General features: G+C 32.1%; 1 protein-coding gene across 1 annotated transcript in view; it reads left to right on the plus strand.

Moving 5' to 3' along the window:
- The window catches only part of LOC139497380 (uncharacterized), a gene marked incomplete in the record, with an annotated part of 47,755 nt that extends 37,554 nt beyond the window's left edge, over positions 1-10,201 (plus strand). Inside the window, 3 exon segments of the mRNA XM_071285592.1 lie at positions 2,866-2,922; positions 3,918-4,049; positions 8,786-10,201. Of these exon segments, the coding sequence (XP_071141693.1) occupies positions 2,866-2,922; positions 3,918-4,049; positions 8,786-10,095 (1,499 nt within the window).
- Positions 10,202-12,098: the final 1,897 nt, after the last annotated feature.

The following is a 12,098-nucleotide window of genomic DNA, read 5'->3' on the forward strand; positions in this document are numbered from 1 at the left end:
CAGGAGCCTCTGGCCTTTGTTAGTCTTGTATTATTTTAATTTTAGTTTCTTGTGTACAATTTGGAAATTAGTATGGCGTTCATTATCACTGAACTAGTATATATTTGTTTAGGGGCCAGCTGAAGGACGCCTCCGGGTGCGGGAATTTCTCGCTACATTGAAGACCTGTTGGTGACCTTCTGCTGTTGTTTTTTTTTTTTTTTTATTTTATTTGGTCGGGTTGTTGTCTCTTTGACACATTCCCCATTTCCATTCTCAATTTTTCTATATAAGTCTTTGTATAATTTGCACTTTTCATAAAATTTTGCAGAATTCATCTTTTATCTTTCAAATGAAGAGATCCGTATCAGGTAAAACGAATGGATATTATATCAAATTCTATAGGCCTTTATGTCTCGTAATGTGTGGTAGCCGTGAAATGTTTCTCCGTGCTTTCAGTGTATGATCATTTATAGAATAGGGGTTAACATAAAACTCATCAGTAGAAAATAACTGACAACGCCATATAACGCCATATAAGTAACTATGTTTCTTATGAGGGATTTGGATCTTCTCAAATGTTTGCAACATCATTCTTCATTTGTATGCCAGTTTAAGTACTACATCTTTCGCATCATTGTACACGGAATTTGATGAGACTGTCAACAAAGTTAGAGGTTTAGCGCTATAAAACCAGGTTGAATCCACCATTTTCTACATTTGAAAATGCCTGTACCAAGTCAGGAAAAAATTAAACTTTCAAAAAAAAAGTTTAATATTTACACTTATATTTAGAAACTATTTTGCTTCAAACTTGTACTTTTTTCCAAATTGTTCTGTTTAACCTGTTTTTATTTGATGATGTTACATCGAAATATAGGCAATAGTAGAATTCAAGTGTTCAAAAGTCAGAACTCGTTAGAAAGAAAACTAAATCAGGGTTACAAATTATAAATAAGGGCAACAGTAGTATACCGCTGTTCAAAACTCATTAATGCATGGACAAAAAACAAAATCGGGGTGACAAACTAAAACCGAGGGAAACGCATTAAATATAAGAGGAGAACAACGACATAACACCGAAACGTAACACAGACAGAAACGGACCAAGCATCAGACAAAACACCACGAGAATAACAAATATAACATGAAAACCAAATACATGAATTTGGGATAGACAAGTACCGTGCCACGTCTTATCTGAATATCTCAAAAATAAGAGAAAACACAAACGACTCAACGTTAAAATGCAACACACACATAAACGAACAATAATATAACAATGGCCATAAACGATGGAAAAACATGAACCAATTGAACAAAAAGAACACTGAAATACAACAAAACAAACACGAACATACAGAGCAACACAGTTTTTGATAACAACTGTCATATTCCTGACTTCGTACAGGACATTTTAAGAACAAATGTTTGGGCTTAACCATTAGACTTAAAGTTATGTTTTTGTTCAATGTTCAAAGTTTCACGGTGACTTTGAGATGAAGAACATTAACAAAAGCGATATTTCTTAATAATATTATTATTTTTTGTATCAGATGTTGTTTCGATGGATCTTTGCTGATTTTTTGTCATAGATTGTAACTCATAGCAATACAAAACAGGTCCGCAATAAGTGGTGCACAGTTAGTCCCTATTGGAATTCCATAACCTGACGATAAACGGCATCTCCAAAGCGAACAAAACTGTTATCTGGTAAAATTCCAAGGGCAGATATAGTATCAAAGCATATCCAATTGACAGTTTTTTTGTTTATTGCTTCTAAAAAATGACCTAAAAGAGTGTCAATATATATATTCACATTCTGACTTTTTAAATGCTCATGAAGTACGGTGTGTAAATTTACCTTAATTAGAATATGAGGCAATGCGGTATATAGGGTAGAAAAATCAAAACTTTGAACAGATTCAAAATTACCAATATAAGCATGCAATATATATCAAGTACTTCCAACAAGTTTTTGACACTCCAAAAGTAATTAATTCCACTATTTTCAAAAACCTTATTTGAACAATTTATTATAAGTAGTGGAACAATGGTTTGAATTAACTGGATTGTTTAACTCACATTGCTTAATTGAGTCATATGTAATTTCAGTCAAAAACATCATGTACATACACGAAAACATTTGGTACAGAAAAATGTCATTCCTCAAATACCAGCAAGGATAGTCTTTATATAAAGATAAGGATGTGTGGTAGGACTGCCAATGAGACAGCTTTTCACCAACGTCCAAATGAAGTGGGTGTATGTTGTATGCAATAAAAGGCAGCTGATGAAAAAAACTAAGCTTCGCACTGTAGACATCAAACGTCCAGGTAGGAAAAATATCTAGGTTTGAATATTTTTTTGGAAATTAAAATTTCGGGATAGTTGTTAATGTTTGTGTCATTTTTGTCTTTTGTGGATAGCTGTCTCATTGGCAATCATACCACATCTTCTGTTTTATAAGTTGTTGATTTTAGTAATAATCAAAGCATAAAAAGCTTTTCTTTGTGATATTTAAGTGCTTCAAATGTAATAATTTTAGACATGTTGTCAAACGCATGGCAAATGTACATAATTTTACAAAATTCCGACAGCAGACAGCTGGGAGTGACAGTTTGAAAACTGTCTGAAGCAGATATTCTTTTCTCAATATTGTGAGATCTGCATATTTTCAGTAGCATTTTTATGTCTTCCTTCGATATGATTTCATTCCAGGTATTTTTAAATCAACCAACATGACTTTACCGGAATTACAATGTTTGCTCTCAGGTCAATTACACCATACGGAGCATATCTAACAGGACATGAAATGGTAGGCCATGGTATATCAAACCAAATAATATGACAATTTCTAATAACTATTTATTTTTAATTTATCAGGTAACAGATCCGAAAGTGAACATGATCAAGAACCTGTTTATGACGAAGTAGGAAAAGGTGCGAAGTGTTCATTATCTTTCTACAGTAACATTAAAAACAACTATTATTTCAGCAGCGTCATTGAAACATAAAAAAAAAATCCTAATACTTTACTATATGTTTCCATTGATATTTGATTTGATTTTGGAGTTTAGTCATACCAGCAAAAAAAACTTATTTCTAACGGGATGGAACATCCCATTTTTTTTTACAGAAATGCTGTTTACCGTGTCTGGAAATTTTGAAACGATCTTGGTAATCTTATCGATCCTTTAAATAAACTAATGCTAAGAGTTTACTAATTCAACGCTGTAATTATAATATAAAATGTTATTTTTATTGGTTATCAGAAAATTAAAAGCTAACTTAATATTATTGTTTAATGCATATACACATTCAATCTATTGATACCTGTATGTTGGCATTGTATATGGTCATGGATTCCTTTGAGTGTTTATGACGTCTTTACACCAAATCCTTTGGATGTTGGATCTGCACTGATTGATAATTAAGTCTTACATAAATTATTTTTATTAGTTGTTATTGGATTTGAACTAGCTGTTAGTTACTGGAAGTACTCTAAGATCAGTACTTCATGTCTTTTTGTTGTTACGAAATACAAGTACTCGGTCAGGTCCACTCTGTGGTTTTGTAAGATGTAATTCTATGTGTATCCAACTTATGGGTTTCAAATGCTGTACTATTATCCCATTATCCTTGGTTTGGGTAGGGCTGAGATCCCGATAACATGCTAAACCCCGCCACATAATGTATGTATGTGCCTGTCCCTTGTGAGGAGCCTGTAATTCGTTGGTTGTCGTTTGTTGATGTGTTACATATTTTTATTCGGTCATTTGTTGTTCATAAATTAGCCAATCATTTTTTTCGTTTGAATTGTTAATATTTACCAGTATATGTTTGTTTGGTTTTGGTTTTTTTTAGATAAATCCTCAAAAGCAATAAAAAATGCCATAACTATAGTTTGAGAATATTTGATGTTTTCTTTGTTGTAGATACCTATACTACAATGTCAGCTGGAAACAGTGGCATAATCCCCGAGACAAGTCACGAGCTTAAGCTTCCAAGAATAAGGCTAAATGGACCACTACAATCTCCTGAGTCCCTGATATCTCAACTGGATGATAGTAATTTATTTCATATTTAACAACCTTACAAGTCAGCAATATTATTAGTTATCTTGGTGTAATCAGGAGTGTACAGAATTTTACACTGTTGTTGAAAATTCATACACTCTGAGGCGCAAAACCATTTTTTTTCTTATGAACAACTCCCATTTGACAATCCTCGGTAGAATACACTACTCTCCTTAGAATCGGCAGAGTTGAGACAAATGGAACAAATACTTAAATCATTTTGAACCGGAAAATCGGAATGTGAAATTGAAAAATGCTAATGAAGATTTTTCCTAGTAACAATTTTACAGCAAAGATGATGCTGCATACTGTCAAAATTGAAAGGGGGGATTCAGAAAAAAAAATAGAACTTTTGTGAATCATTTTTTTTTTTCAAATCTTTATCCTCAAATTTATTAAGTGCAGATTTGATTTTTATGACGACATTTGATTTTTTTTTTTTTTTTTTTGCATCTTTGTATTTTATTATTTTTTCTTTTTTAGCAATTGTTGGCAATATATTCTTTCAAACTTTTTGATTTATGTTAAAGGGTATTGTTGAAATAACTCATCAAGAACAGAAATATGGTAAAAAGACTTGCGGCCAGTTATGTCTATTATAGTACAGTCAATGGAAGTTTCAACCTCAAACTAATTGCAACAGAAAATTTTTTTTATGCAATATATAGCATTAAGCCCCAAATATACCCAGAAAAAAAATCCCCAAAAATTTAACCTGAGGAAAACTCAAATCAGCATTTTCAATTTCCAATTGTAATTAACATTGGAAAGGGAGATAACAAAAAATGCGTCTTGTTTTGTCAGTTTTTTGGATGATTTTCTTTAAATTCATGTAATATATGATACTTTGTGGTGAGGTTATAAGTTCGTATTTTACTATATTATATAATCTTCTGCTCTTGAAATGTACAAGACCGAAGAGTTATGGGTTTTTCTTTTTATTTCTTTTTTTTTGCAAATTTTATAATAAAGAAATTGCAAATTTATGACTTTGTGAACATTTTGAAAATAATGTGAACATTTGGTTTTGTTTATATTTGTCAATTATATTTGTTCAGCAACTACCTTGTTTAAAGAAACTTAAAACCACATAAGAACCACATATACTAAATAAGTTTTATTCGGGATTCCCCACCTTGACTTGCTGAAGAATCTAATAAATGGGCAACTAATGAATTATGAAATCTAGGTTGTAAGTTTATAAAAGATATGAAAACACCTTTGGTGTTATTTGTTATACTCTAAAGACGGGGAAAATATCAGGATCAAATACATTCTGTTGAATAGGAGTGGTAAAGTTATAATTGCATATCAATTTTCATTGATATTTCTGCTTTTTTGCAGGGTTATCTCCCATATCCATAGGAATTTTAAAACAATGATTTTTAAGTTTAATTTAAGTTAGATTTTATAGGAATTTTTTTTTTCCGTGGATGTTTTAGGCATGTGTAATATTTGAAAAAGACGTATGGTTAAAGACTTTAATGCACCCACTTAACATACGGCTAATTTCTTTCTTAAATGAAAGAATAATGATTCAACTTTGATTTTTGCCTGGTCGTCACATAATTGTACGGTGCAGTTTTTGTAAAATTGACGTTTATTTTAGAAGTTACTTAAAAATTATAATATTGCGGCATGGTTTTCAAGCAAAGGAAATTATGTGTATATCTTCTTTTTGGCAGAATAGTTCAGTGAATTAGATTCTTAAAATATTGCAAAACAATATGTTCAACTGTAAGTCCGCATGCTTTTGCATTCCTTCTAAATTTTTGGCATTGTATACAATTTTTTTATAATCTTGACCTTTTCGGATCTACAATTGAAATTTCAATAAATGTATATGCACTCTATCTGTTTTAGAACACGCCAAATTACTCGTCAGTTATCGTTTTTTCATTCAAGACCAAGACTTTATCTCAACTTTTCTTAAAATCATCGGGGTTTGGGAGTTTCTCTCTGCATTGATGACCCATTGGTGGTCTTTGGCCGTCTTCAGCTTTTTGATCGTGTTGTTGTCTCTTTGACACATTCCTCATGTTCATTCCCAATTTTAAAATCAATCTGTAGTAGATATTGTGTCCGCTTTGAGCAAAACCTCTGCTGTGCTGCTTTATGCCCATGCCAAGGAAGTTGTCTTTGTATGAATATGTTGACCGATAAGAATGATGAGATAACAAGTTAAAATTAAGCTATGATATTCCGATATCGCAATATTTCGACACCTAAATGGTCCGAAATTCCATTGGTCCAACGTTTCGATCATTTAATTATACGATAACGGAATATTAACATAAGAAATAAAAGGTTCAATATTAGGATAACCTTGTCCTTCTTTGAAGATGTGAAACAATTTATTAAAAAGTAAATATATTAGTGCAAAGGTAACCGAACATCATCACCAGCGTAGTTAAAAGTGCAAAGTAATTTGTCAGGTCTATTTTTGTTCGATTTATTATATATCTTAAGATACACGGCGGCCGACCAAAGTAAAATCAAACACAGTTTGATGTTCAATGAGTGATCATATTTTCCTTGTGATGCTTTATATCAAAATTGCCTATTTGTTGATCGTCGTTTGTTTATGTAATGTATACGTGTTTCTCGTTTTTTTTATATAGATTAGACAGTTAGTTTTCCCGTTTGAATAATTTAAAAAGGTCTAGTAAGTTTGGGGCCATTTATAGCCTGTTGTTCGGTGGGAGCCAAGGCTCTGTGTTGAAGGCCGTACATTGACCTATAATGGTTTACTTTTATAAATTGTTTTTTGGATGGAGAGTTGTCTCATTGGCGCTCATACCACATCTTTCTATATCTATATACTAGTAGCACTTTACTCATTTTAGAATTGTTAGTTAGTACTCTCATCATCATATCTGATTTAGTGATATAAATAAAATTGTGGTATGATCCACACTCAACATATTGCACTACAATAATAATAAAAAAAATCTGCCATATGATTGTCTGATCTTGACGCGGTTGACAGGATTTCAAACTTACAGGACACCTTACATTTCTTGCATTTTAATGTGCAGTTCATCATTGGACTTTTCTATGAAATCAGAAATACGTCATATGTTTTATTTTCCCCTTGCATCAAATATTTTGTTTCGGATTATTTATATCGAATTTGCATATATTTGTTTGTAAATTGTGGAATCAGTTGATATGGAGATATTATAAGATTTAAATAATGCAAGGGCGACTTCAGATACATATGTGTGACTTAATTGTTGTTTTTCAAAGACTCAGAAATAAACGTTACGTAACATACGTTACCGTTACCATCGACCAAAATTAAATAATATGTGATAGAAATATATTTTCCTAACAGAAATACAGTATTCCTTTATTATTGACTCGTTTGTGCATTTGTTTTGACTCGATTTTTCTCCTGGAAGTATCCGTGAATTAAAATTGCACCCATGACCTTTGACCCTGATTTAAAAAAAATGCACCATAATTGCTATTGACGACCAAGATATTAAGAATGTACACATTCTTAGCTTTCCAGTGATGTATAATTAAGCCGTATCTTAAGTAGGTGCATTGAAAAAGTAAATGTGGCTCTCATATCACTCGCCTATTTTGCGTATAATGCTACAGATTAAAACTTAGATTTTTTTGTTGCAATTACTTCTTGGTTAGGATCACATGTATGCTAGATTGCCTGGTACCCAATCAAAACTGTAGATCTTGCCAAGACACACATTTTCTCCGTTACATGTTATTAGCAATCTCTAGCGGTTATTGAGTAAATGCGATTACAAACTAAGACCAACATCTAGGTCAGGCCCTTAACCTTTGACTTTAGGTCAATTTTCATGGTCACATGAATTGATACAACTTACGGTTTCTTAGTTTAAGTTGCCAACCAACATTGGTTAATTGTCAAAGGGGCATAACCCTACCAACGAGTGGTTGAATAGTAATAGCTAATTTTGTCATTTCAGAAACCTAAAACAGGTGTTATGCTTTTTACAGAAAGGTCAAATCTCTTCCGTCAAATTGTAATAAAGTTGCGCATTATTGACACAAACATTTTCCATTATTCAACACTTCTGTAAGTATTAAGATTGCCGAGATTCTCCCATAACAAAGGTCTAGGTCAAAGGTCAAAGGTCAACATACCAATTTGAACTTGAAGAATTTTTCACATGAATTGATGATGATTGGTGAAAATCCTAGGTGTCTACGAATTACGGTTTCTGAGTTTTGGTACCAAGGAGTCGTTGAATTTTTCTGATACAAATGTAACAAAGAGCCAGAGTCTGGTCCTGTACAAATTTAACCCTTCGGTTTTTTGTAAAATCGTCAAAATAGATAACTGTTGTCGCATTAATTTACTTAAAACATATTTTATTTAAAAACATTATGTACATAACATATACATATTAATACAGAAAGACACTGATATTAAGGGATTCAGAAACAAGGTTTCCCTCTCCGTCTCGCTTACATGAATTCTATTCTTACCATTTTGGAATACTTACTTATTTGTTTGATTGTTTAACATTTTTTCCAGAATATACATCAAATATCTGCTACTAGACAGTTTGAAATAAACAAAAAGCTTCATTAAGACATTACTTAAGTCTTAAGCATATGTAAATAGTATGATTCTCTGAATAGTGTGTACTTGGTACTTTGAAGAGAATATTATCTCATTAAATCTTAAATTTAGTTTAACTCATTAATTAATTACATTTAAATCTATGTTTTAGGCTTCAAAAACGAAATACGAATAGTTTTGATTGGTAAGACAGGAGCGGGAAAGAGTACAACAGGTAATATACTGCTTGGTAAGAAAGAATTTTCTGCAATTACGAGTCCCGTTTCTGTAACAAAAGAGTGCTGCCGTGCAGAATCAGATATTCATTCGAAAAAACTTGTGGTAGTCGATACTCCAGGTCTGTTTGACACAGAATTGTCGCCTAATGAAATACAAAAAGAAATTATACGATGCATTAGATTGTCTGTTCCTGGGCCTCACATTTTCCTTATTTTACTGCAAGTGGGAAGATTAACAACGGAAGAAATTGCAGCACTTGATAAACTTTTTGACATATTTGGAAAGAACATGAGCCGTTTTTGTATGATAGTATTTACCAGGATAGAAGATTTGGAAAGAGAAGGTAGTACGATCGACCAATTCATAATAGACGGGGGACCACTACTCTCCGGATATATTAAAAAATGTAGTGGTAGATATTTTGCTCTGAAGAATCCAGACTCTAATGAAGAACAATTTCAAGTATCTGCAACCTTTTTGGGGAAAATAAACGAAGTTATTTCGAAAAACAAGAATGAATGCTTCACAAACTTGTTGTACAGAGATGCAAACGAAAGTCTTCACATGTCGATTAAGAAGGTCTTTAATGATCAAAATGCTAGCAATAGGGACAAGATCTTTCGAATAAATACTGATTACGATCCAAAAATAAAAGAACTTAGAAGTCAAAACAAGCATTTAGATGATGAACTGGACCATATTAAAGATAGAAAGAGACAATTGAACAGTAAACGGGAAGCACTTCAGAAAGTCGGTGGTGTACAAAGGATAAATAACGAAAAATTTAGCAAACTTGAACTTGAAAATAAAGAATGCTATATGCGCATGTCAAAAATACAAAGAAAAAAGGAAGAATCTGAACATCAGTATGAAGAAATAAAAACTAAAAAGGAACAGTTATTGGCAATGAGGGCAGAAGACTTCAAAAAAGAGCTTGAAGCAGCGGCAGCAATGGCTATTCTTGAACAGACAAAATTAATGGAACCTCATTTTATACAAATATTGAAAAAACAGCAGGAAATTCAAGAGCTCAAAACCTGGTTTGAAAGTGGTGCGCATTTATCAGATGGGAAAATGCGAAAATCTTTCACAGATAAAGAAAGGATACTCCGCAAACAGAAAGAAGGAATGGAAAAACAGCTAGAAAAGAAAGATAGACATCTCAAACAAATGATGCGTAATTCAATGAAGCTAGAAGACGAGTTTAGACGTACCAAAATTAAACTATGCGTTGTTATGTAAACCATGTGATTGCATATAACCCTCAGACATAAATGACACGTACAATATTTATTGTTTTGAGTTGTAAATAGAAACATTAAGATTATTATTCTAAGTATATCATAATAAATTCACAAAAAGAATGAAGTTTATCCTTGATGAAAAATATTGTCAAACGTGATGTTTTGTTAATCTCAAATATCCCAGCAGCAACATTCATTTGTCAGATCGTATGCCAATAACATTTTTCACTTTATACGGTACGCTTGTCAGTGTTTATATGATATAGACTTCATAAAAAATAAATTTACCCTGACACTTAAGAAAAGAAACCAAATATATTGAACAATAATGTAAAGTAACGAACACAAACTGGTTGACTGATGCAATCTGACTGTGTCTGAACTTAACAGAAACATGATTAGAGCGTCATCATTGTTTAGAAACAATGACTAATACAATACAAGTCGTCTGATCAGTACATTTGGCTAGGAATTTCTAATCTAAATTCACTCATCAAAGATGATTTGAACGACGGGTGAAAATGCATAGCACTATCACCATACCAGGGCTATCTTCTATAAAATTATTCAGTATTATGATAACAAATAGTGTGCGCAAAAATCAATTCCAGTATTAGCGTTTGCTTATTCTTTGTAAGATAGTCGTGCTCGTAGATTTGTTTACTCTTCGTCTTCGTTTCACTCCGCTATAGCTGGATTTTTAATTTCTTCCATGTTGTGCCTGCAATTTTATGATTATACGTTTTACTTGACGGATTGGTGAAAATGAAAAATCGGTAAACGACTTTTTTTATTGGCTATCGTAACTGACGAATACAAGAAATGATGGGGTTAATTTGTTTCCGTTGACAACTGAAATCGTGATAAATGCTGTTTGTTATTATAAAAGAATTGCAATTATTGTCTTTTCATTTTGGCGTGATATGCGTGCGAAGAATTTACTCTACAATTCAAATAAACGATACGATATTTTCAAGCGATCTGTTTCCGAAACATCCAAACGTGTTATCCATTGTTCATCCTAAATTATAAATGAAAAGAGAGAGAATAATGTCATGTACTCATTGCGTTTCACACAGAATCCTCATGAAGTAATACCGATTAATCTTCGGCACGTTTCAATTATCTTTCCGTAACCAAAATATTAAATTAGACTTAAACTATATTTACAATCTGAAACACATTGCACACAATTCGTGAACATTCAAGACTTACAGTTATATGTCTTCCATTTACCTTCACACTTATTTGCTGCTGGGTCAAGTCATATTACTCATTCTTATACAAATGAAGATATTTGAATGCTATTGAACTTACTATCCCCTAGGGTAATGAAAGAGTAGAAAAACTAATACCTTATAGTCGGCTATAATTTGTTCCTCCACCTTAAAAGGTGCAAAAAGTTTTCCAAAAAAATAACTAAACGCATGTACCTATAGGTATAAAGTTGTCAATTCAAGTTGGTTCAATATTCGACGTTCAACATTCAACATGTTCAACTTTCAAACTTTTTTTCAATGAAAAAGAATTGCAGTATGAATGTTTAAAACGAGTGTTGTTAAAAAAAATGTTTAACAAAAATAAAACTTAGAATTTTGAATGTTGAATGTTGAATAATGACTCGACATCCATGAAAAAACAAACATGACATACATGTATAAAAAAAATAATCAAAATATCAACGTCTCCAAGTGTCTGTTTGGGTAGTTTTTTGGTCAAAATGATATAACCATAACATTTTTTTTTATTTTGCGGTTAAATTCTAAAAAAAAAACCAACGCTGTTCATGTATAACACAGCTATCTAGAACATGATCATTTTAAATTCGTGCAACTTTTTCTGTAAGATTTTCATCAGATCATACTAATCTGCAAAAAGAAGACAGAAACGGTTTTTCAAGTAATACTTATGATGTCAAAATACGGGGATGAATAAATGACGGCAGTGCATTATGACGGTATCTATTGAAAAGGAGTTCAGCCCGCCCCATATGGCCAAATA

Source organism: Mytilus edulis, chromosome 12 (assembly GCF_963676685.1).
Source record: "Mytilus edulis chromosome 12, xbMytEdul2.2, whole genome shotgun sequence".
In the NCBI taxonomy this organism is placed as follows: domain Eukaryota; kingdom Metazoa; phylum Mollusca; class Bivalvia; order Mytilida; family Mytilidae; genus Mytilus; species Mytilus edulis.